This window comes from Cuculus canorus, chromosome 14, assembly GCF_017976375.1.
Source record: "Cuculus canorus isolate bCucCan1 chromosome 14, bCucCan1.pri, whole genome shotgun sequence".
In the NCBI taxonomy this organism is placed as follows: domain Eukaryota; kingdom Metazoa; phylum Chordata; class Aves; order Cuculiformes; family Cuculidae; genus Cuculus; species Cuculus canorus.
The window spans coordinates 7,806,958-7,832,761 of NC_071414.1; the positions used below are offsets into that span (position 1 = coordinate 7,806,958).

The following is a 25,804-nucleotide window of genomic DNA, read 5'->3' on the forward strand; positions in this document are numbered from 1 at the left end:
GTTCTAAGTTAATTGTTGTCAGTACTCTTGGTAGATCATCGCTCTGAATTAATAGTATTTACGAAAAGAAAAAGACTCTCATGATGAATTCAGGGAAGAACAGTTTTTAAAAATGTCTAAAATATTTTAACAGAACTGAAAGGCTGTAATAATTGACCAATTGTTTCATGATATCCACACGTAAAACAAGATGATCCTGGACCCAAAGGGTTCATTGGCTAAGTCTGTAATATTCAGATTTCTACAACATGGGAAAAACATCTGTTATTTCACTAGAGCTGGCATTATTGCATCTTGCTGTGTTTTAGTTCAGCGCCTTAAATTTCTGGAGCTATGTACGCAAATCCTAGTGAATCCAGATGAACTTCTAATTCTCTCTAGCTCTTAAAATCCCAACCTACTGGACCAGTCCTGACTCTAAAATTAATAGCAAATAGGACTGAGAGGATCCTAAATGCATCCTTCTTTAAAAAGGAGTGGGGATTGGTCCCATTTTTACACAGGTATACTGTAATAATAAATGTTAACCAGTTGGTAAACTTGCAAAGCATCACCTGTGAAACAGCTGGTTTCCTTTACACTGCGTGCCCTTCCTCCACTTCTGGCACGCTGGAGGGCAGCGGGGTTACCCAAAAACTGCTACAAGTGGAGAAATATTTATTTCTTTTTAAAAAAGGAGTGATAAAATGTGGACAAAGTCTTTTCTCTTTCATGTCAAAACAGGTGATGTTCCTGCTCCGGGGTGTGTGCTGCTCAGCAGCGGCTGGGTGCAGATTACTGCCCTCAGGAAAGGCAAGAGAAGAGGAGATTTCTCTCTCCCGAATCGGGCCAGTGTCAGACTGTGGACTACATTGTACAGTGCAGATCTAATCTAGGATGAAAAAATCATATAAATAGTTTAAGATTGGTGTGTTTGTCTTGATGCATCTTCATTTGGATTTTGTCCCCATCTCTTTTCTTGCCTTGACAAGGTCTATATTTGGAATTGTGCTGGCATTTACTGTCTTGGTGAGGGTACTGAGTCAGCCTGAAAAATGCGGTTCAGTGAGATGTCTTGCACTGTTACGGCGATATGAGGAAAATCTAATATTCATTCTAAGTACACAATTTTCTATGAGGATTCAGATTTAACCTATTCAAATCATTCTTTAGTATAAAGCCTAAAGTGACCTATTTTTGATGGTTTTTTCCTTCTTCTAACAGATGAGAAAGTTCTTAAGTCTATCTACTTCAGCACTGATGAAACAGTGCTTCTAAAACTGGTCATTTATCACATGAAGAGATGGTATTAGCTCCTCGGGTGCAATGTGTTTTTACATATGTCCCAGGAAAATAACTTTGGCTGAAGTATTTGATCACTGGGGACATGAGTGAATTTTCATAATGATAGGACATGTTTGATCACAGTGCTGATCATAACATGATATTTATTGATGTCCACAGCCAGAAATGAAAAGTGTGTGGGAAAGGCAAGATCAGAAAGAACAGTGTCCCTCAGATATCTGATTGTGAGACCTTCTCATTATCTACATGATCTTTAAGGTCTCTTCCAACCTATACAGTTCTCTGATTCTGTGATCTCTTCCTTTGCCAGATGCCCTTTTCATTGTTTCTGTCCTTCATAGTTATTTGTTCTTTCATTTACTTGTTTTTAGACTGCATAAGGGCAGACAGTTTCATAAAATAATTAAGCCTCTTCCTTTTCAAAAATGTTTCACAATCTCTTTCCCTCTGAGGGTTAGCAGAAAAATACTACTATTGTGGCAGAGGGAGGTCATGATGTGAAATAAAATACAGTGAATGTTTAGCCTTTAGGGCAAAGAAGGAAAGAAAATCTGCTATGACATTGTAGATGTTTGCTTGCAACAGGCTGGGAGCGGTTGCAAATGGTGCCACTGTCTACCTGACTGTTGGCACTTGGTCTGCCTGGACATTGCCTACAGAGTGGGGTGGTTTGTAGTCATTATTGATACAGTGTGAAGTGACTTCACCGCAATTCTAAATATCCATTTCTAAGCCGTGATTATAGCTTGATTATGTAATGAGGTAAAACAATATTAAGACTTTGTCAAAGCTTGCACTGTAGTCTATATATATAAGATTATCTCTGGGATTCAGATAGCTGCAAGCCTGGTTTTCAATTTACATTCCAAAGGATGAATCCTAACTACATTGCACAGCAGGACAGAGGGCAGTGGATGGAAGGAGATTTTCTCTTTTTTTCCCTGTTTTTAAAGAGTAATGTGTATGTCTGTGTGTGACTGTCAGACATCAAACACCTTGATTTCCTGTAGGAGCAGGGAGAAGAGAACTGGAATTATTTTGTTTTATGTGAAATGACAATGCCAGCTGATGAAATCCCTGCAAAATGAGATAAATCATTACGGCCATCCAAGCAAACAAAATTTCTTTATGTATGACATGACTTTCTGCCCGACAGTTCTGGATGTGGTTTGGTCCTTGACCACTTATTCCACTTGAAGTGCCATTTTCTCAGTCCATTTGACAGAATGTATTCTACTTCTCATTAGTTTCTAATTATAGGAGGAAAGAATGTAATGTCACTAGACAGTAATTAAAATCTATTACTGCTAGTCCCACCTTCCCTTTGAATTCACAGAGGCAAGATTTACCCTCAGAATTTTTGGTTGCTGAAATATGTCAGTATGTGGCAAAGTATTGAGGGATTCACAGTAAAAATAGGCGTATTTTTTTCTGAGGATCCATCTGTGATTTTTAGAAGTTCAAGGAGAAAATTAACATTATTGAACCTTTCCTAGTTTAGGACACAATTACAAACAACTGAAGGCAGCTAAGCTACTGCACTGGCATTAGCAAACACAGGAGGATTTTTAGTGTGCAGGATTAGTGTTCAGATGTGGCAACAGCGTGATGTAATAGGTTGCAACTGCTGTGAGTGAACTGTTATGCTCCATTGTGTAGATAATCTGCAAATTATAGAACCTTCTGCTCTCTTTCCCACTCTCCTCCTGTCTAGGAAGCATCAATCCAGGGTGAAAGCTCAGCATCTCATCTCAGAATGGTTAGGGGCAGCTAGATTTCTAAATAACCTGTTTGACTTACTGTGACAGAAAATAGGAACAGAGAGATTAGAAAATGTGAGGATGACAGAAATCTCAAGTAAGGCGAGAAAGTAGAGAGCCACAATTTCCAGGCAACACAAACAGCTGGGGTGCTGTTCTGTTAGAAACCTTGCTGTGCATGACGCAGTCAGGCATCCTGTGTCCTCTGCTCTTTTGGATGTCTGTTTATCTGAACAGCTAAGAAAAAACTGTGTGCATAAAAAAAAATTACACACCTATAGCTAAGGGGTCCGTGCATGTTTAAAGCTATGACTTGGTTAATTCTGAACACTTGACCTACAATCATAATAAAGGTTAAATAAAGGTTAATAATAATATAAGGTTTGATAATAATAAAGGTTTTGAGATATGGTGAAATCACCCTTGTGAGCAAATAAGAAATGTCTTTTATTATAGTTCATTAATTTTAAGGTATCCAGATGGGGTATTTACTTCCTGGCATTATCCCACCCTCTTGCATACAGCGAGAATTGGAAATAAGTGGTTTGTTTCCTTACTTTGAAGCATGAAGTAGACTGCATCCCTGGTACTTCAGATCAAACGCACTGTCAGGATTATGAAATGGCATGAAACGAGAACTGTCAAAGCTATGTAAATTTTATCATGTCGAAATTTACAGTAGTTTGCATTGAGGGAAAAAGCACAAAGCGGTTGCTGCTTTTTGTTTTACAGGGGTGGTAAAGTACCGTATCATCGGTCTACATATCTGAAATTCTTAGACAAGAGTGCAAAGGATTTGTGTGAAGAGTCAGCGTGGGCAGCTCCAGAAGTAATAAGATAAATGTAATACTCAAACACGGTAATGAAGTTCAGGGTGGCCCTTTTAGGCCTAGGTTAGAAACTGCTAATGCTAAATGTCTGAAATAACACAGTGTAAAGCAAGTGGTCAATCACAAGGAACAAACAACTCCCAAAGGGAGTCATATCTTAGGTGGACTAATTCCTCTCAAGGTGTCCTCTCAGCTAATCTGATGTTAGAAATTAGGGCTCTGCTTGTGTTTAATGGATGAGTCTGTGGACAGAATTGCTCCCACACTGACAGAGCAAGAGATCCATACCCTATTTATGTACTCTGCTGTAGGCTTCCTAAAATTTCTGAAGTGGTTGAAAACTAGATACAGTCCTATTTGGTGAACACCACAACAGAAGAAAAGAAAGTCTTTGGTATTTTTGGTCTAAATAGCAACAGACTTGCAGACATGTTAGAAAACTCCCTTGAAACTAGTACAGTTTAATGAGCTTTGTGCACGTCCTGGTTTCTGATATGACTGTGCAGGACTAAGCTCATAAACCATCACTTCTCATATTTGCTTTTACATCTTTATAAATTTTCTTGCATGGCAGAGGTCATCCTGGAATTCCTCCAAAAGCCTTTCATTCTGAGAGAAGAGGAATTTGAGGATACAGTGCATTTAATCTTTGATCTTGATGTTTCCAGTTATTTTCAGAGCTGGACACAGTATTACATAACTTGAGGCTGCAATACGACTTGATGTTTTCTTCCACTTCCTCTCCAGAGCACAGAGGGCACGACTGCATGGAGGCAATGTTCTGCAGGATAGCCACAGATTTCACAGATTCATTCTGTCTGACCCCCAGCAGAAAGAATATTTATATGAGAAAGTACCACTCAAACACCAGCATCTCGCTTCCACTGAATGCACAGGGAGATTACTGGAAAGACAGTGCCATAAACAAAAAGCCCGAGGGATTCTGGGAGGAATACAACATGTTTTATTTCTTGACTTGCAGCACTATTTTTTTTCCTTTTTATTTCAATTCCATTTATTTTTGGCTTCTTTTAAATATTTTAGAAGATTTCATCAGCGAATACTTAGTTTCAGACCCCCGGGAAACCAATCTAAGTAACTAAGAAAAGACCAAGAGTCACCCGGGTATGAGATCCTGGAAGGCAAAACATTAGGCAGCAAAAGTAATACAGATCAAGCCCAACTTTCTTCAGAGCTTGGTGTGATCAGCTACCAAATGCCATGGGCTTCAGAGAGCTGGGGCAGCTCAGTGACAAAAGATGACTGAGCACAATAACCCAGATACACAGGTAGGAAGAGAGGATGTTCGCACACCTTGTTAATCTGCGTTCCAACGCTAACTTCCTGTTTAAGATTTACTAGTACTAATGTAGGAATTCCAGTGCATATCTCAGTATTCACCTGCACTAGCAGGTGAAGATGGAAATTGGTTACATCAGGAGGAGTTGCTGCTTTTGAATGAGACTTGAACATATCCATGTATGTTTGTCATACATAAGGAGAAAGGAGGTGTGGAGAAGAATATGTTCTTTGTAACTATTTGTGGAGGTCTAGTGTTTACTGATTTATTTAAAAAAAATGTAATAGTGATTACCACAGTGATCTCACTATCTGTGTGTAGCGATGTGTGGCTCATACGTATACTAAGAAAGTGAGCACTGCTCTTTCTGCTCATTCTGTATGAAACCCTTCTGAACCTTCACTCAAGTGTGGCTGCTGACAGGGTTCCCAGCATCAGGACTCCTCACGGATGGGCTGAGTAATGTTTTTTTTAATTCTTATATCTATTGCCATGTTACTGTTTACAAATGGAATGATTACTTTTTTTTGAGACATGGACACTGGTAGAATGATCCTTAGAGTCTGAATGATTCAGAGTCTGCTCATTTTAGAGAATATTGATTTTACGTTGCAAATTTATACATGTATGCATATGTATATTTAAGCCTTTTTCTTAGATACTAATCAGAATTTTGGCTTGTAAAATTTCTCCATAGCAGAGTAAACACAGTTTGGAGTAATTGGAAGAGCACCTTTTGACCTAAAAGAATGAATGCAACTCAAATAAGTTTTGTAATCTGAAATATAGGAATCCTGAAGAAAGATGTTGTCTTTGGCTATTACAGAGGTGTACATTGCTGAAAAGAACAAAACATTTTGCTTGATCTTGCATGATCTTTTCAAGGCATGGGAAGAACAGCCTTCTCTGTCTCAGTGAATATATAACTGTTGCCTGCCTACTTTCTGAATAGTACATGCCGTCTCACTCAAGTACATTCTCTCCCACATGAGCTGTATTTTTCTCCCGCTGGATGTGCAAATGTCTGTATTGGAGCAGGGTATTCCCGTTAATGTACATGTTTCAGGAAGGTATGCATCTGCCCCAAGAAAGCTGGTGACTGCTAGTATTTAGAGCTCTAGAGTTACGGTTTGCCACAAACTGTGCTTAATAAATTATTACATGGAGTCATACATACATAACTTTTAAGAAGCTTTTAAAATTTCATAAATCCTACACATAAAACCTCGGAATATGTTTTAAGAGAAGATACTGAATCCCATATTTAGGATTTTAGTCAACAATTTATAAACATCTAAAATTTTTTTGAAACATACTTTAATATTACAAGATCTAAGCAAAGCATTTACCTCTAAGAACTGTATTTTTACAATGAGAAATGATCAGAGAGATTTGATTCCATATTCTTAAGTAGATAAATCCATTATATTGCTCTAGGAAATTGCCAAATTACCTGGAAAAAAGGTGCTCCAGAGTCCACATCTATGACTATAAAAAATAAAGCAGTCCAAGTCATACTGGTGGGATTTTATAGCTAATTAGAACAATTTGAAATAGAAATATCACAAATGTATTTGTTTTCCAATTTGAGACGTTCCTCTAGTAAAGGCTGTTGTGGACTGATGTTTGAGAAGTAAATAGTAGCATTGTTCTCCAGCTACTGGTTTGCCTGAGGATAACGCCTGCTCTGTGTGCAAATTCCAAATTGTTTCTGGTTTCTTAAGTGTTTTGTCTTGCAGAAGCCAGGTGCAAATCTTCAGCAATGTGCAAATTAGTCTTGTTCACAATCACAGCTAGCATATAACAGCAGAAACATCCGCTGGCAAAAGTAGGTGTTGCAAAATAGTCGAAGGTGTGATTGGTGAGGAAACGAAATGGAAAAAAATGGCTCTAATAGAGCAGTTATTTATATGCTAAGAAAGTAGATGGCAAATGTGTTTGGGTGTCTTTTTAACCTCTTGAGCTTTCTAGCATGATATTATTGACATAAGGTAGAAAGTAAAATCATCGGAGGAAAGAGAAAGAAGCTGTCACACCCAGAATCTCCTTAGCTATTAGAAGGGGCGAAGATGATTTTTATAGTCAGAAAGCAAGAAGAATTAAAGATTATGAAGCAAAAGAAACTAGGTTATGGTTAAAATGGTAAATAAATGTAAAGTTTGAAAAGCAGACGGTGTTGGAGATAGTGAGAGAGAGAGAGACGGAAACTGTGAAAAATGACAAACAATGAGATAGTGTTCTAAAACGATACTTAATACCAAGAGCAAGAGTAAGACAGGCCGTGGGTCTGCGTACAACGAGCCTGAAGGGAAGGACAGAGATGAAGAGGGTGCTTAGTTTGAAGAGCATGTCTCAGAAGAAACAGCTATGAATCATGAATAATTTATAACCAGTATTGCCATTTGAAGTCAAACAGATCAAGCTTAGGCTGTAAAAAAGCCTCTTTAAAGATGACAGATATCATCTTGAAGTTCCAGTTACCAGCTTCACAGGAGTAAAGGTAAAGCTTCTAGGTGTATGTAATCACTTTAGTCCAAATCCTATAAGGTATTTAAATGGCTTGCCCTTTTTGAGAGGAGATCTATGATAGAACTATTTGTTTCTCAAATAAATGTATTCAGGATAACATTCACAGCTGCTACAAAGCAGGTTCCCCTGGGAATCTCCATTCCATGTTGCAGGGTGAATACCATCACTTTGTATGTTTTCAGGCCGGGAAGTGCAACCTCTTAATCTTTTCTTAAAAGTGAGGTTATAACACTGTGAATCCCATGGCTTACATATTTTAAGACTTTCCTCTTTTAACATTTGAAAATGTGTCCTGGAAATCTTTTAAAAATGAACTGGTAATTCTGGACATGAAACACATACAGAGAAGGATACATTTGGAGTCTCACAGGACTGTGGTGAGCGAACTGTGGCTTGAACTTTCCCACATAGGCTGGAGTGTACCCTGTACATTGGTGGTATAGTATGAAGTCATTGGAAACTAGCAGCAGACTTCTCTTCTGGATCAGCTCTGCTGACCCCATTCCCTAGCAAACACTTTGCCATTCATATGCACATACGGCAGAAGGGAGAGAGAGAGACAGAACCAAGAGAATATTTGAAATACTTCAGTACAGTGGAAAGGAGAAGTTGGAGGTCTGTTTTTTTTGTCCTAACTTTCAGGTTTTTCATTGTATACGACAGCAGTGTTCTCAAATTGCATCCCGACGGTTCCCAGCCAGATGAATTTTAGACATTTTATTATTTCTATAAGTACAATAAGTTCAAAAGATGACTGATGGTAGTTTCTAAAAGACACATGCACAGTTTCCTCCCTGTTTCTTGATCCTAACAACTCTACATAAACACCAATTTGAGCAAAGTGAATGTCTGAAAATACGAACACAGGTGTAAACAAAGTTCTCCAAGCAGCTCTCAACTTGAACCAGTTTATTTGTTGTTTAGTTGTACTACTATAAGCTAGCAACCCTGATCTTGGATGAAAATTACACTATCATAGAAAATATATCTAGAAAAAAAAGGAGGTTTTATCTTACAAGCTTGCATTCCACAAGTGAATTGAGGAATTATAGCTTTGTCATATCAAAAATAATATTCCTCATTGCCCTTTTCTGAAAGGCTACTTTTCCCTTTAGATTTATTTTTATGTTGCATTTTAAATTTTGTGCATAGGTAGTGCCTGTGGCTTATTAACAATTATCATATTTATCTTTGATTTTAGCTAGTACAGGTGGAATAAAGCTCCCTCATTTAACTCACCTAAACTGAAGTTTAGGCTCTTCCTCAGTTTCAGAGGTGATAGAGTCAGATATTACTTTAAGAACATTTCTATGTAAAATTTTTTTTCTCAAGTCTTCTAGAGAAACCTCATACAAAATTCTTCAAGCTACAAATATTAGGCTGAACACTTCTCAGAGTATTTCAGTTGTTTCCTGATTTCAGTTTAGTTCCCAATATTGTTGGAATATTTTGGCTTATAGAGCCTGAGTCCCATCTGGGGGTTGGAATTACAGTTGCTTATGAAATATAATGAAAAATGAAACAAATAATAAAGAGCCTTTTTATAAGCCTCAAAAATGGTACTGTTAAAGCTTTTGTTGAAACTTAGAGAAGTATATTGCCTTTTATCCTGTAACTCTGAGAGAAATCAAGGTTATGTTATCTCAGGCCTCCTTGCCTATACTTCTGAAAATATTTATCAATTATAACCATTAAGACAGAATTTGCAAAATAACTGTTAAGAAGGAATTTGTCAAAAAGATAGGTAGAGGGATTTGAAGGACCATTATATAGTGTCACCCTACTGTTTTCCACAACATCAGGTACTCCATACACTCTTTCTCCCAACAAAGTTTAAGGCATAGATTTGATTCCTGTTAGACTCCAGATGAATGACTTAAAGAGCACCAGCGAGGAATGCTTCAGCTGCTGCAAAAGCTTAAATTGGCATTTATATGTTCATTAGACAGTAAGGAATTCTGCCATGAGAAGCAAATCTGTAAGAAATCAGCCCTTCTGCTCACAGAAATATTCATTTTTCTTACTTAATTGTCCCTAGAGAAAATCTCTTATCACACCAGGAAACAGAAATCCATTTTGAACTTTTAAGGATGTGGTACTAGAAATGAGATGAGCCAGAGAGAAAGAGATAACAGGTAGGGATTTTTTTTTTCCTCCTATCTTCTTGGCCTTATCAGCACAGCATTACGTTTAGGTGGTATGGTGAATTGTAAAGCTCCCTAAGGAAGGAAAGGTGGGCACCAAAGCTGACAAACACAGCAGAGGAACGTCTCCTTGTGGTTGCTTTTGTATGGACTTGTTTTGGAACATAACCTGAACTGTGGTAACTATTGAAGGTGTAAAAATGATTCATCCTCCTGCATAGAATAGGCACTGTGGCCTTTAATGAGGTGCCCGCTGGGTTATCCTAGATCAGCTGCCTGGTAGGAAGTTCAGCATCGACAGTCTTAGTCATTACGAAGCCCTAACATAATCCTGCCACTACCCAGTGGGACTATGTTCTGATACAAGTTGCCATACGTTCTGTGAGATGATGTTGTGGTACCTTTCCTCCGTAGGGAACCGGAGGGGTTTGCTCTTGGTCCATAAAATGAACCAGTTCCTGAGTTCAGAGAAATGTACTGTTTCTATATTCCAATATTCAGAGTGTTCATCTCTGCCTCTTTCACTTTTATTCTCCTCTGACTCATAGTTAGAAAGGTTTTTTAATATTTGCACTATTCATTAGTAATTAATTCTCCCAGTTAAATTCTTTGCACTTCTTGTCAACATAGATAACAACAAATAGTGAGAGTTATTCAAGAAGTCTTATTTCCTAGCTCAAATCCTTAGCACTGGAGCAAGCATAGCCAGACTGACAGTATGCTGTTACGAATTGCCCTGTTTGTTGCTGTTGCACTTGTACAACAAAAGTTAAGATATGCAGTTCCAAGACGTTGTTGTTTCACTTCATGATTTCACAGCTAAGGCAATCTAATAGCGTAGCGCTGTTCCAGATGAGTAGTTTGCTACAGTGATATAAGAAGGGAAATTCTGGTGAACTACTGGAGTTGTTGGAAGTATTCAAATTTGTTTTATTTTGTTTTTAATTAAATAATCTTAAGAAATCGCTACCAGTTCTTTATTGACTGTGTATTTTTGTATTTTGCATAACTAGAGAAGGGATATTAAGTGATGTCAAATAGTTATTGCTATCCATTATTTGAATGAACAGGGTGTGAACTCATAGTAGAATTTTTGAAGGTGGGCAAGGGAAGAGAATTGTTTGGGTTTTTTAGCCTATGTGCTCACAGAAAAGAAGCGACCTGGTATTCCTGATCATTACCTACACAGTATGACTACTTTGTCTTCAAACTCATATTCTCAAGATTAAAAGGGAAGAAATTGAACTACAATCCACAAGAACACATTATTTGCAATAGTAATGTTTTTTGATCATTTTGTCAATTCTTAGAACTACGACGTACAAGAAAGAACAAATAGCAATTTGCTGAATAGTTTCATGATCATTTCTAGTGTTGTGGCACTTTCTGCATTAAATCTTTAAAAATATTTAAAAATTCTCTTATGTAGGGCACAGTACAAGAAAGTATTATTGCGTAAATTTTATCCTGCAGCTCTTTAGCCTTAATTATGCAGCCTTCTCAAGAGTAGCAAAGAACTTACTTAATAGACTGTATCATTTTTTGAGATAAGTGGCATATTTATAGCTTCTATAATGTACATCAAAATCAGGACAATCACGTCTTGTCTCAAAAGGCGATATTAAAACACGCTATTTACAATTAAAATTTCTTTTAACAACGAAAATGAGGGAGTTAATGTTTTTGAAGCATAAAATGATAATGACAAATATTTGAACATTACTGCCATGCTTAACCTTATGCTACTATATTCCTCTGTGAGAATGTGTTTGTCAACGTTATTGAATGGTTTTATGGAATTATAGGTAACGTGTATCTAAAAGTGTAAATAGAACATTTTATAATTGCAAAGTACTGCAGACGGCTTTACCTTTTTTTTAGGTATTGTACATACTTTCATCTAACACCTTAGTCAATTTTTGTTTTGTTTCTCCTATTTTATTTGATACAATAAAATTAACATCAATTAACATCAACGACGCACTGGGAAGATCTCTTTAAACTTAATGGTGTTAAATTAGTTTCATTTGCTTTTTACATAGGATATTTATCTGGATTTGAGTAGTATTTGCTCCCATCAATGACGCCTGACTAATTTACTCATGTTACACAGACTTGTATGTCTTCCACTCTGCCTTTCAAGTACGTCTATTCAAACACAGTGACAACTTCCCCCAACAAACCAGCATCTTTGAGAAGTAGGTTACTAAAAGTGCTGTGTAATGACATGAGATTAAGAAGCTAGAAATTGCACTTGTAAACTGAAGGGATTTAATTGTGTAAGAACAGCCTTAGAGACATAGCTTTATTATTTAGGACATATATGTGCCTCTAGCAAATCTAAACTTATTTCAAGTGAACTATCCCTACAGTATACGCATCAGGAACGTTAAACTGTCATCACCTCCAAACACCCTTAACCAATTTGGTTTTTCTCCACTGAAAGAGCAGGAAGATGATGATTAAAGTAAGACCAAGGGAAAAAATGTGAAATGAATTAATTATCTTAGAATCATTGTACTACAAGTATATTTTTTGAACACAATAAGGGTCTAGAAGTGAAATATCAGTGAGGAAATTACCCATCAGTGCTGTGCTGGTCAGTTTACAGAGGTCACCTTGTGGTTCTACAACCAAAAGGTTGAAATGCTCAGGAACCTTCCAGTTTATCACAGGGTTGCTTGAAGTTTACTTATTTAAACAGCACCATAAAAACATGTATTTAATTTAATAATTCAAACATATTCATTCACTATGAAGGAAACTCTTCTAAAATGCTTAATATTCAGATTTATTTTAATGCTAAAATAATTGTGAATATACATTGTTCTTTAACTACTAACCCATTGTTTCTCATCCTTTTGAACCAAAGATTTCTAACCACAGTTCATTATAGTTAGATCTAGCTTCAGTTGCAAAGAGCGGAATTACAGTGATTTTTTCTCTTGTGTTACTGCAACAATTTCTGTGGAAGTCAGTCAGTAGATGGGGTGTGATGACTTCATTACTAAACAGGAATTGGGAAAGGGAGTTGGGATACTGACGTGCGTGTTGTCTCAAAGAGCCATCAGTCCTTATGATGCCTCTCATTCCCCTATGCATATATTTAAAAAAAAAATTATATGTTTAGTTAATTGCAGGAAAGTATTTAAGACATAGAATCACTCTGTTAATTTTGTGATTTTATCTTAAAATTAAGAACATTCAAAGTTACTTTTTTCTTTATTTTAAAATAATTTAATTTCCTAAAAGATCTAATTCTTTTCTTCTTAGTAAATGGAAAAAAAATATTCCTTAAAGCTGCTGTTCTGTTATAACCACAAAACTATATTTATTACAAAAAAACAATGTTGCTTCTAACATCTGTGCTTTTGCAATTATCCTGCCTTAGGTTCAGTGGAAATGCTTTCAAGATTCCACATCATCCCTTATACTTCGGTTGCTTGTATATTAATCCTTTTTATCCTTACCTGACCTTTCTAAAGCTCAGTTTAAACAGTAGCAAGCTGTGCTTTCAGATAATGGCAAACCTTCAGGAAGGCAAACTCAGAAAAATTAACTTGACCCTCAAGAGTGTTTGTTCAACTGAGAAGTCTTCCTGGGGTGTGTTGAAAGAGATTTCAGACCCCAACAACCCTTTTCAGGGACAGTTATGATTTCGCTTGCTGGAGTTCCTCCCGTGACAGGAAGGACCCAAAAAGCCTGTTTACTGAATAAACTTGTGGATTAGTTTAAAAATATGCAGTCTTGTGAATTCATCTTTAAATACTGATTTGTTACACAATTAATGAACTTGCAAGAGAAAATGTGGAGTATACAACAGGTATGGAAAGGAGAGAATTGTACTACATCTTTACTCTTTGAAGATATGATCCTGAAATGTAGACTAATTACTTTCAGTGAACGAACTTTTCAACAGTTATAACTTTAGCAAACATTCACTAATTGTTGTGGTTTGATGAATGACTGAACACGTATAAGAATCTAGATTATTTGAGAAAAGTGTTTTTCATATCTGATAAGTATTTTTTTATCAATTAACCTTCAAAAATGTATGGAGGAGCAGTTATATCCAACTGGTTTTATTCCCTGACTGCAATATCAAACTGTTATAAACTACCACCATAACAAAAATCCTCCTCCTACTCACAGAATTATCTGCAACCTTTTATATAATGGTAGTATACAGAAGTTAAATAACTGAAGTGCTCCTGTATTTTCTTTCAAATAATGATATATTGGGTACAGTAATGTTAAACAGTGGTTCATGTGAGTTAAAATAAGGCGTTTTAAGAGTTTAAATGGAAAAAAACCCACAAATAATTTATAAGCAAAAATAGCCCCTGGAATATTTCTCTTTCTGGACAGATGACAAGAATATTTATATTAGGAGTAAAATCTAACATATTAAGATGTTTTAGGATTATCTTAAGGACATTAGCTTAGAGCTGAGGATTTCCATTAAAGCAGCAAACATAAAAATAGGCTTTTCAGTCCATTGTGTCTGCCTACTGCTTTAAATGTTTCATTGTCCCACAGAGACAGTACTTTCTTAGCCAGTATGTTTAAGGTAATAATTTAATATAGTTTTTCGATAAAAAAGGGCTGTTAAGATAAATACCCTCCTAAACCATAAAGAAATCAATAAAGATGCATAGAAGAATTTAATAGTGGGCTGTCTTTAAGCTTGTGTCATCATTTGCTCCTTTGCAAAGTGAATACAAAGTATATTTAAATTCTGCCCAAAGCAAAAAGCAATAGATCAAAATCTTCAGTCGGTTCTCAGAGGAATTTCCCAGACAGTCCTATATGCTATAATCAAGCTATTCTAGAACCTAGAGTCATGTATGGGGCTGTCAGGGATTTCTAGGCACAGTGGCAATCCACCTATGGCTGTTTTTTAATGTCATCCCTATTTCCCAACACAGCTCTTCAAATATGATATGCACCTGTCATATTATATTTTGACTTAATAAAGAAACATAGATAGAAGACTCCTGGGTTTTTTTGAGGATTGTGAAACCTCTGGGGATGGTGTGCCTGCCAACAGCTCAATTGCTTATGATACAGCGTTAAAATAAAGTATAAACGTCTGTAAATATGTTCTCTTCTACAAAAAAAATAACCATGACCACATTTAAGCAGAAATCATACCCAGACCTATTTATTCAGCTTAATAAATGCATAGTAAGATAAATATTTAATTACCACTTTGACACAGTTTATCAATTATGAGCAATACGCTGTCTCTACTGCATAGCTCACGTTAGCTCTGCAGAACACGGAGCAGGGAGAAAATGAAAAGAAATTTACAGGTATTGGCTCACCAGTCTTGTGGATCCTGTGCAGCTTGTTTAATTGCTGTTTATTGATTAGTCTTATAAAGCCTTTGTATCTAATTAAAAAATTGGGATGGGCTCTGTGAAAAGGCAGTAGACAATGCCTGGTCTAAAAAAGTCACAGAAAGGAACTGGGAATATCAGGAGCTCAATCTGCCCTGAATAATTACATGTTCACAAACTATTTTCTACAGTATTTCATACATTCAGAAACACTGGAATATTAAGTACAAATGCAGTTTTTCTAGTAATTTTATGACATGAAAAGAAACTTCTTGATGGAACGATTCTGGAGTTATTAGCTATTCCTTTCCTCTGCATCTAAGGTATGAGTTCATAAATCCTCTGATTTTAGGGTTTCTGCAGTCTGCCTTGACACTATGTGCCAGTGCTGATTATTGTTACAGTTTAAAATAATATGTTTGTTTTAGTCCTTTGATCACCAATTTTATTTTCTTCCACACTAGTTACATAATTCCAAATATTTCTGTAGGTCAAGTGCTCTTTACTTATTACACTTGCCTGCACTCTTCTGTCTTAAAATGTTGCACTTAAAAGTGAACTCTTTTTTTTTTTAATCAAGCGGAACGCAGCAACCATTTGATGTCAGTTGTTCACAGAGTAGAACAGTGAATATTTCTCCCAAGTTTTCACGCAACACTGAGTAATATATTCCAGAGAAGCTGCCTTTTTTGTAACAGTATCTCATTCTCTGTCCTTGTGTGTTTGTAGACTACTATAGGCCCCAGAATTTTTTTACAACTACTGATCTGTTTGTATTTGTGCGTTTGATGATTTTCTTGCCACAATCTTTCACTCTTTATTTTAAGTAACCAATAATAAATTTTGACATTTCCTATTTTCCTGTGTTCTCAACTTGCAACATATCCCCTAACCAGTGTCACCCACTTCTGCATTATATCCTGCCAATCTTATACTTCTGCGTTACTATCATTGCAGTAACAATCAGAAAAATTAAAGCTTACGTTTCTTGCTAGCCAAATCTGAGTTAAGAGATGTCTAGAACAACTTCCTTGAAGTCCCTCCTAACCATTAGGCACCTTTTGTTCTTTAATGTAATTCCAGCTAATCTCATTTAATATTATCATTTTGACATTCAAAAAGCAAAGGACTTTATTTGTTGTTATGATTCACAAGTGTTGGACTTGCTGGGCTGTTTTCTCACCTAATTTGTTTCTTATTTTTAATCCACAGTGAATATAAAAGGTCAGAAGTTAGATACAGAATGGTTCTTGAAGCAAAATAAGAACTGATGTTCATTTGAATTACATGTATTTTGTAATACTGAATGAGAATACAGAGGAGGGAAAAGTAAGCATGCTAGAGCAGACTGTTTTGGTTTTCTTCACTTTATTATTGCTGCTTTTGGTGTGATATAACTTTTTTATGCTAAGTGTCTCTTTTCTGACACATTTGCCAGCCAGTTTTGTGTTTATCCCATATATAGAACATATGCCTAATGAATCACACCTCCTTAATTAATTAAAGACATTCTAAGTATAAGATGAACTCTGAACATGTTAGTAAAGCGACTGGCTTTACTATGCAACCTCAGCATTAGGTTTGAAGGAGTATTTTGTAAATCTGATGCTTTCTTAATAAGGACTACTTATGGCAGCATCCATTCAAATTTCACGACTTTGTGAATTTTTATTCTCTAGACTTTCCCATTAGTTCATCACTTTTTTTTTACTGCAGACTCTCACTACCTTTCAGTGGATGGGGCCATACACTGTGAGCAAAAAGATCACACAAAAGAAATTATAATTTCTTAATAAATGACTGAGATATGCACTATTTGAGCACGATTATGGATATACTTCAGTAATACAATAGGTGTTAAACTTATCTCAATTTCTGAGTAGTAGTTTATATAATTCAGATGATATTATGCCTTAGTATGCACTTCATTGCAAATAAACTGAATTAAACCACTGCTGTTTACACAAAAATAATGTACAGGTAGTATATTGTTAAATGTGCAGACTATTTAGTCATTTTAATGAAATGTTCATAGGGCAGAAGATTGAGAGTTCCCTGGTATTAATGGACAGTGGATTCATTAGGTAGGTTGTTTCTTATTCCTCTGCGACTTTTGAAGAAAATTAGTCACATGTGAATGTTCAGTTTGGAGAGAAACAAACTGACAATTCAAGATTACTCACTTCAGATAAGAGAAACAGAAAGGATGCTTTGTAATATTCCGGTTACTTTTTCCTACTACTATCAGGATTTCCTAACAGATCAAGGACACAATTCCGACATTTGGCCCTTCCAATTAATATTGTATTTCTGCAGCGCACGCAAAGGAGGAGTAGCAGATAAATGTAGTCTCTTTAACAAATCTGTCAGATCTTATGAAGCTTACACTCAAACAAACCTTGTCTTTCTCAGCCCATAACTCAGCCTAGAACTCAAATATTCAGCGATGGCATGACAGAAAGAGTTTGTAATGACCAAGTCTCTGAGATTCTTTCTGATTCTCTTCTCTGCTCCAGTCACCAAGCAAGCCTAATCCTCAAGGACTAGAATGTATTAGTCACTGGGAGGCAGGAAGGTGGAAATGAATTTGTTTTGAAATGGAATAAAGGCAGATAGATAGTTTATTCCACTTTCAAATGCCTTAACAACACTCCCAGGCTGTTCAATCCCATACTCTCTAATTCCTCCTTCTTGTATTCAGATTTCTCTGGTTTCTGTTGTGATCTAAATTTAGTTTTGTGGAAGAGTTCTTGGAAGTATAGTATAGTCCTCTTTCCACCATTTCAATAATCTTTCCATTGCCTCCTCCACTATACCTCAGCTCATATCTCCACCAAAACACTTGTAATGGTACTGTCGTTAGTTTGTACCTAGGTTCTATTATACACAGCAGTGTAATTAGTTGCAAAAACCTCAGGACTTATTTTGGCTATATGGAGAGTCAAACATTTAACTTATGTACTCAGGCTGCACATAGGTTGCTAATACATCTATAAGACTGGAATACTTTTCTTGTCTTTTCTTTTGTGGAAATATTGAAAATGTGTGCATGTGAGAGAATAATTATAGATAGAGTGTGGTTCTGGCTGAAGAACGCTGGACTTAGTTCCCAGCGTGCTAATAAAGCACTTAGGTAAGCAATGAGCATTCTAGGCTCTGGCAGCTTTAGCAAAATATTTGTAGGACATAGGATTAATGACAATCCCCATTTGGTGTTTTTTTATCCTACCTTATAATTATTTAAATACTGGACCTAGATCACACCAAAATCTAACTTTATTGTATATCTGTGGTCATAAAAACAAACAAAGGAAAATCAAACATAAAATCATTATAGCAGAAGAAATATGTACACAGGACATTTTTCCAAGTTTTTATCCTCAGCAGGTCTTTGAAAGCAGCTCAGCAGGCTGAGTAGCTTTTACGAGCATTTCTTCTTAGGAACTGAGTAATGACTAGAGTGACTCTTTGCTGCACTTTAAAGTGCATGCCACCTGCTAATTATTTTTAAAGCAAATTAAAAGGACTAATGTGTGTCGTCATAACAAATGCTACTGATGCAACATTATAATAGTACTCTAGGCGAGTAATAGAAGCTTGACTGGCTATCCTCTGAAAAAAAGATAAGGTTTTCTTGACATGGGAAAGTATCTTTTAGCTTTCCGTTTTCTACTATTTGTTTTCCACTATGCATTTTCTTCATTTTAAGAGAACATCAGAGAGTGCTTTCAATTCACCGGTGCAAGATGGTGAATCAGTGGCTCTGAAGGTTGTGGCATATTAAGATTTTATTACTTTCCATCTCTGGTCAGAAAAACAGTTTATTAGCGAATGGCTTAAGCAGAAAAGGGAAGAAAAAGAGCTAATAAAATAAACTCAAATTAAGCTTGATATAAAGTTCCATTTCAACCTGGGCAGGATGAAGCCTTAGACCATGCTTGGGTTCACTGCTGCCTTTTGTGCTTTGTCCATCACAGGAGCAGTCCGAGGTGAAATGTGTTGCTGTTTATAGCTTTAGCTTTAAGAGCAATCCCACCACCTCATGTGTAATGGTGGTTATTAGCAGCCACAGCTCACGCACGCACTGCTCCTTTGTCCTTTTGTGCACCTTCATTTTTATTTTCCTGGGAAAATGAGAAAGGTCGAATGCTTTCTTGAATAGCTGACTAAATATCTTCCTCAGTTAAATGGCAGAAGGTGCCATAAGGCAAATATGGCTACAGCTGGGAGGCTTCATTCCATTTTTTGCCCTGCTCGTAAGACTAAACATGTCGTTGGTGCTTAATGTGCAGTGATTCAGGAGCTGGAACTTGAATTAAATCTTAGCCTTTTTGTTTGCACTCCAGTGTAAGGCACAGCAGGCTACTCTCAACTCTAATGTATCTCACTCTCTTTTTGAATATAACAGCAATGTTGACCTTTTAGAAATAAAATGGATTGGGATATTTCCGAAGGCAGAATTAACACAGATGTCTGAATTTAAATCAATATATTTGCCAGAAAAATAAAGCAAAAATCAAAAGCAACCTGAAAAGAAAAACTGCTTTCATTTTGCTGTTCTTCTTTAAAGTAAGAAATCAAAGACAAGGGATATCGTGCCCATACAAGAATATTAATGTGCAATTCCTCTTTACATCCTTTCTCGTAGTCACTGATTTTCTTTCCACTGAGAAATAAAACAATATATATGTCTAAAAGAATACATTTTCCTACTTTGTTAGTAGGCTTTACATTGCTTTTTTTATTAAACTCTGAGTACTTCCTCATTTATCATTTTAAATTCCATTACTTTTTTCCAAGCAGATAGAAATATGCAGGAAAATCACTGAGACTCTATTTGTAAGGCTACTCTCTTTAATGGGAGCTGGATGTGCCCTCTTTTAAGGGACAAAATAAACTTGGAGCTGCTACAGTAAAGAAGTTGGGACTCCCAATTTCATTTCTGTGCATGGCTACTCTCTACTTAAGGAAGTTACAGGGGGATTATAAAGTATTCAAATCAGTATCTCATTATCATTTAGCGTCTCAGTCGTGCTGGTTTCTACACTGAATAGGAATTACCTTCGCTCACTCACCCCTCGTAGCAGTGGCTTTTTCTTGGCTACTTTAGGTATTTCTTAGAGGACAACAATGGACAGGAGTTGACAACTTGTTTTTCTTTCTGTGAGCTCTTCTTCAGAAATACTAAAGTCTGGATGGTTCCATAGGTACTTAAAAGCCATTAATAAAATTTTCAATGAATCTGAAGGTAAAAAAACCCCCATTTTCTTACCTGAAGTAGTCTTCACCACCTCAGTTGTATTTCTTAATCCTGTAAAGGCGAACTGGTAAAGCCTCCAGGACCTGGTGTCCCCCACTTCCACTGAGCTGCGCTTCCACTGGTAAATGATCTCTTCTCTTGGGTAACCATCTTATTGCAATGGAAAATACAGAATGCTTTGTTTCATGGTTATTGCTAGGATTTTAATATGCTTTGGGGAGTAAAAATACTATTTCCTATTTCTGGAAAAAACTAGAGAAGCATATTTCAAGTAAATGATAGATGTTTTTCTCAAGTTACTTAGCCGTGACTTTTACTTAATGCCACATTTTATTTATTATAAATTAAAATAGCACTTGACATAAATGTTTCAAAAAATGAGTTTTCCAATTCTGTTCATTCGATGGGATGCAGTTTTGCCTGTCCTTTAATTGTGGCCTAAAAGTCTTCAGCTGGACCAAGGATTCCACCTTGTAATTGCACCTCATACCTCTTGACTGCAAAATGTCAAATTTGACTCCAACTAATAGCAAAACACTTATGAGCAGAGAGAAAGTATCAGGAAATGACATATTGATGCTGAAAGTAAAAATTTCTACTGTTATGCGAATATAGAAGGAAAAATTCATCACCTAGTTCACCTAAATTGCAAAATTTTTATATAGCATTCCTCAAATGTATTTGTGGATATATACGTTTCATGTACTTGAAATAAGGTGAAAATCAAACCCAAACCAATTGGACTATGTCTAGTTGAGAACATAACTCTCACTGACTCTGGTTACGTGAAATATAAATGTATAGAAAGTGGTTCACTGTGGGTCAGAAAGGGAAATTTCTAAGCATGTTACTTACAGCTTGAAAATTCCAGGGGGCAGGAATGGACATCCATTGGGAAGTTGTGTAACTGTAGCTGACACTCAGCATCAATTGTCAGCCTGAGGAGAAATAGATCAGGATATATAGAATTCACTTGAGAAGTTTGTCCATAAATCTACATCACAGCAAGCAGAAGAATCATCTCACTAATACGGAACCTGACTGCGAAGCATGAAAATACAATATATTTATATTAAGCAAAATTAATCTAGTGATACGTATGTATTAATTTGGATATTCCAGATTAAGGAAGACATCGTGTTTACTGATAAACAGTGTTTCTTTTTTGTTTACGTAGGCTCTGATCATCTATTTTCTGGACTGTATAATAGAATCAGATATTGAAGTTCTGTTCCTATGCTTCTGAAGTGCCAGCATTACTCATGACAGGCAAATCTGTAAGTAGATATACAGGTCATCTCATGAGCAGTGACAAATCTCTGTGTCACAATATTCCATAATACACTAGGGAAATATATTTTATGGGACAAAAATTCTATTTCAGAAATGATGGATGAGAGTCCAGAGTTAGATATCTGCATTCAAGAAAGCCATATAGACTGCCTTCATGGCTTGTGGAGAGGCACACTGAGGCTATGCTTCATTTCATCCCAAAATCAGGCATTTAAATTAAGTCAGAAAGAGAACGTACAAAAAGTTATGTCTCTCCACTGAATATCAGGAAACTGTCCATGATAACTCAGGTGATGTAGGCGCTACAGCTCGGGTAGAGACATGTAATTTTAGAAACCCAAAATTGCATGAGATGTATCCCCCGATGTGCCTGTGAAAAACTCTGATTCTGTGTGCTAATACTATCGCACTTTTTTCTATTTTCCATCATCTTCATAATATGGATCAAAAAAAACCCCAGCTAAGTTCTTTCTTTGATATGGCCTTTTTTTCTGGTGGATGTATTTTGCACTGTTTGAATTTGGGATAGGCTCATATTTACTGCATGTTTTTATTTGTTTTCTATTGTGGAATTGAACAATTTCTTTCCCCAGCACAAAGTGTAAGCCAGGCTTGAACATCTTCAAGCACAGAGTTTTCTGGGCAACTTGTTCACTGCTTCCTTTGTGACAAGATCCCCATTCTCATTCAGCCATGCACCCACATTTTCCTTAGTCTTCTTTTTGCTGAGGATATATGTGTAGAAACACTTCTCCTTTTCGTGTCCCTAGTCAGAATCAACTGCAGATGAACTTTGGCTTTTCTTAACCCATTTCTGAGTGTTCATCACTTTATTCCTCCTGGGTCACCTGTCCCTGCTTCCACCTCTCTCTAGTACATTTTCTTTTCACGTTTGAGTGTTGTCAATAGCTTTGTATTGACCCATGCACACCGTGCCTGCTAACTCTGCTTGATTTCCTGCTGGTCAGGGTGTATTGTTCTTGAGCCTGGGATGAGGTGACTGAGAAAATCAGCCAGCTCTTCTGGACCTCTCTTCTATTTGGGACAGGATCCCAGAGCTGTGATGATACTTTCATATTTCACTTCTGAGTCAATCCAGGTTGAATTCTTACTGGCACTTGCTCTGACTCACCACAACAGCTAAGTATACATTAATAGCAGATAACTGTTTCTAATTTCCATCAGATATATGTCTTTCTAATTCAGCTGAGGGGTTTGAAGAGAAAGGTAATGAAATCCAAAAAAGACCGTAGTGAAGCCAAGTCCAAATTTAACATTTCAAAAGTGGACCTAGGATCTCCTTTATCAGATTAACTTTGATTTGCATTGGATTTCAATTCCAGTCATTCTCTTATCTCTTCTGGTGATGCAATGTATAATGAATATAAAACAACTATGGAATAAGACTCCTTTTTGTAATTCAGACAGTTGCAACATTTGAAAGGTTGTCTTAAGCAAAGCTTCAGATCTACTCATTAAAATGATGGGTATACTTATCTTCAAAACTTTATTTTTGGAATGCAGTAAAACAAGAGCAGAAAAAACACTTGGAAAACAGTGCAGTCTAAAACTCAGATGGTCTTATATCTAACATCTTTGATTCTGTACTCTCTTTTTTAATTATAAATTCTCTTGAACAAATGCTGGTTTTGTCTACATTTTATATAGAAATATATATGTAAGAAAAAGTAAAAAACCTGCACTTGGGATTTTCACATTCAGGAAGTATGGTCATTGGGAGCATGATATTTGAGATGTTACATATCGCATATGTTACACTTCAGTGTAGGCATATGCATAACTTACTTATTAAAAATAGTTTTTAAAGGTAAATGGTCTCAAAAGAAAAACTATACATATGACCGAGAAATCCGGGGATAAGCATATCAACTGCAGATTCATGAAAGTTTTAGTGGGACATGGCATACCTGTAGGTTTTTGATTAAACCTTTAGTCATCAACACTGAAATTGTAATCCTTATTTGCATGAAATATTTGAGGAATGAAACACTTTTGCAGGGTAGAACTTCAACTAGCTAAATTGAAATCAATTAAGAATAAGGTGCATTCGTTGTATATAATACCTCTTTCATACCGCCCACTTAATTCAAGGATTTATTTAATTCATCATTTTAACCAAACAAAAAGGTAAAAGGCAGTACAGATCAAACCAGTGACAAATAATAAAACATACCTGAAAATGAAGATTTATTACTATAATAATGCTTATATTCATTTTAGTACATGAACGTTGACTATTGTGGAGCAAGTAGTAGAATCTACAGAAAGAAACAAAACTCTCCACTGTGACAACATAAAACAAATTGCATGCAGGTAGCATCTTGTAAATATTTCCCTTTTCCAGGGTTGTATGCATAAGTAAATAGGAAAAAAAACATTGTTTTTTTTCCCTTCAGGTTAATGTCAAATGACATGAATTCACAGGAGCTTTCTCTTTGACTTTCCCTAGAGAAACTGAAATTAAAAGTCAGATATAAATACCTCAATGTGTACAACACTCTGCCGTCATTCCAGATCCTGAGCATCCGATTAGGAGTCGTTATCCAATGAGCATCAGCTTTCTTGGAATTTCGGAAAAATGTATCTGGTATCCAGATCTTGCCAACCATGTTGCTGTTTAATCTGAGCACTTTTATAGTGCTGTTGAACTTCAGACGTCTGTCATACCACGTTTGGGCGAAAAATATATCAATTGTATATTCCTGTTGTGTTAATCAGAAATACTGATGAAAACATAGCATTCAGCATTTCACATAACTCCTGATATACTTTCCTTAATTTCATGTGAAAAAAAGCGAAGTACAGAAGATGGTGTTAGAACTGATAAAAACAATCTTTTGATAGTGTTTGAAGGTTTGGTTTGCCGAATATTATCATTTAAAAACACTTTATTGTGTTATTTTCCCATTAGCAGGTGCAATTAAGTTGAATTTGAGTCATATATGTGCTTTTCTACTTCTGTGTCATCTCAACCCATGCCTGATCAGGTCGGAAAACAATTATTAATTCTATTGGATTTAAGACAGGAAAAATATGAGCTAAATTGGGTGCCTTAATTGCCTGTGTTAACATCACAAGTGGTGAGGATTCGCGTTCCCTGGCACCACTGGGCAGCAAGAAGCTGCAAAGGGAATTACAGAATGGAAAATAGCAATCTGAGATTTCTTTCTATACATGAAAACTACAAGAATGAAGCAGACATTGTGTTAAGGCTGGACCACTTTCACCAGTACGATGATATAATTAAACTTTTCAGTAGGATCTTTGGGAAAAGGAGAGCAGAGAGGATCCAGGCTTGGTGGAAGGGTGATAATATCACTGGTGAATGGTTTTCCTTATAGGAGTTTGGAAGCTCACTTTTACAGGCGTTAAACTGTCACAAAGCACTTGAAAGTAGAGCACTTGAAAGTGTGAGGATATGTTAAAACTGTTATTGTCTTTTCAGCATAGAGCTCAGTTTCCCTGTCTTACAAACTCCTCACATTTCATGCAGCCCTTGCATACACAATAATAATGAGGTTTTTAAAATACTATAGTTATAGCACAACATTAAAACTAATGGAAGCTTTATAATGATGGAAAAACGATGGAGGCTTTGTAACAAAGTGAACATTATAGGAAAACGGGCAACCATTTACCTACCATATTGATAGCATTCACAGGCCCAATGCTATTTACATACATGTCAGTGTGAATTATTGTTGGTTTAACTGTAAGAGAAACAGTAATCAGTAACATGAGCGAAGGTCAAAATCGGCTACATGAAAATCAAACACAAGCAACAGATTATTAAGGTACCTCTCTTGAATGGCTATGGATGCCTCACATTTAAATGTGCATATACAATAAATATAAATTTGCAGCAACGTCCCTAGTTTGAATTTAGTTGGAGACACTTTGAGGCAAATTTTTAGATTGTTTGTTCTGTTGGAACAAATATGCTTATGCTATGGGAACAAGAGCAATTGATTTGAAACCAGTGTCTTTACCTTAGAGTGTCATATCTGATGGGGAGTTGTGTGTATTTTGTGTCAGGTCACA

At 36.3% G+C, this 25,804-nt stretch overlaps 1 protein-coding gene across 2 annotated transcripts in view; it reads right to left on the reverse strand.

Annotated features, from left to right (window-relative positions):
- The window catches only part of GABRG2 (gamma-aminobutyric acid type A receptor subunit gamma2), a 65,307-nt gene that overhangs the window by 14,481 nt on the left and 25,022 nt on the right, over positions 1–25,804 (reverse strand). For both annotated transcript variants that reach the window (XM_054079859.1, XM_009565048.2), the window contains exons 3-6: positions 25,406–25,473; positions 24,245–24,465; positions 21,305–21,387; positions 20,462–20,599 (exon numbers count right to left, since the gene is read on the reverse strand). In XM_054079859.1, the coding sequence (XP_053935834.1) occupies positions 20,462–20,599; positions 21,305–21,387; positions 24,245–24,465; positions 25,406–25,473 (510 nt within the window). The remainder of the gene's footprint in view (positions 1–20,461; positions 20,600–21,304; positions 21,388–24,244; positions 24,466–25,405; positions 25,474–25,804) is intronic.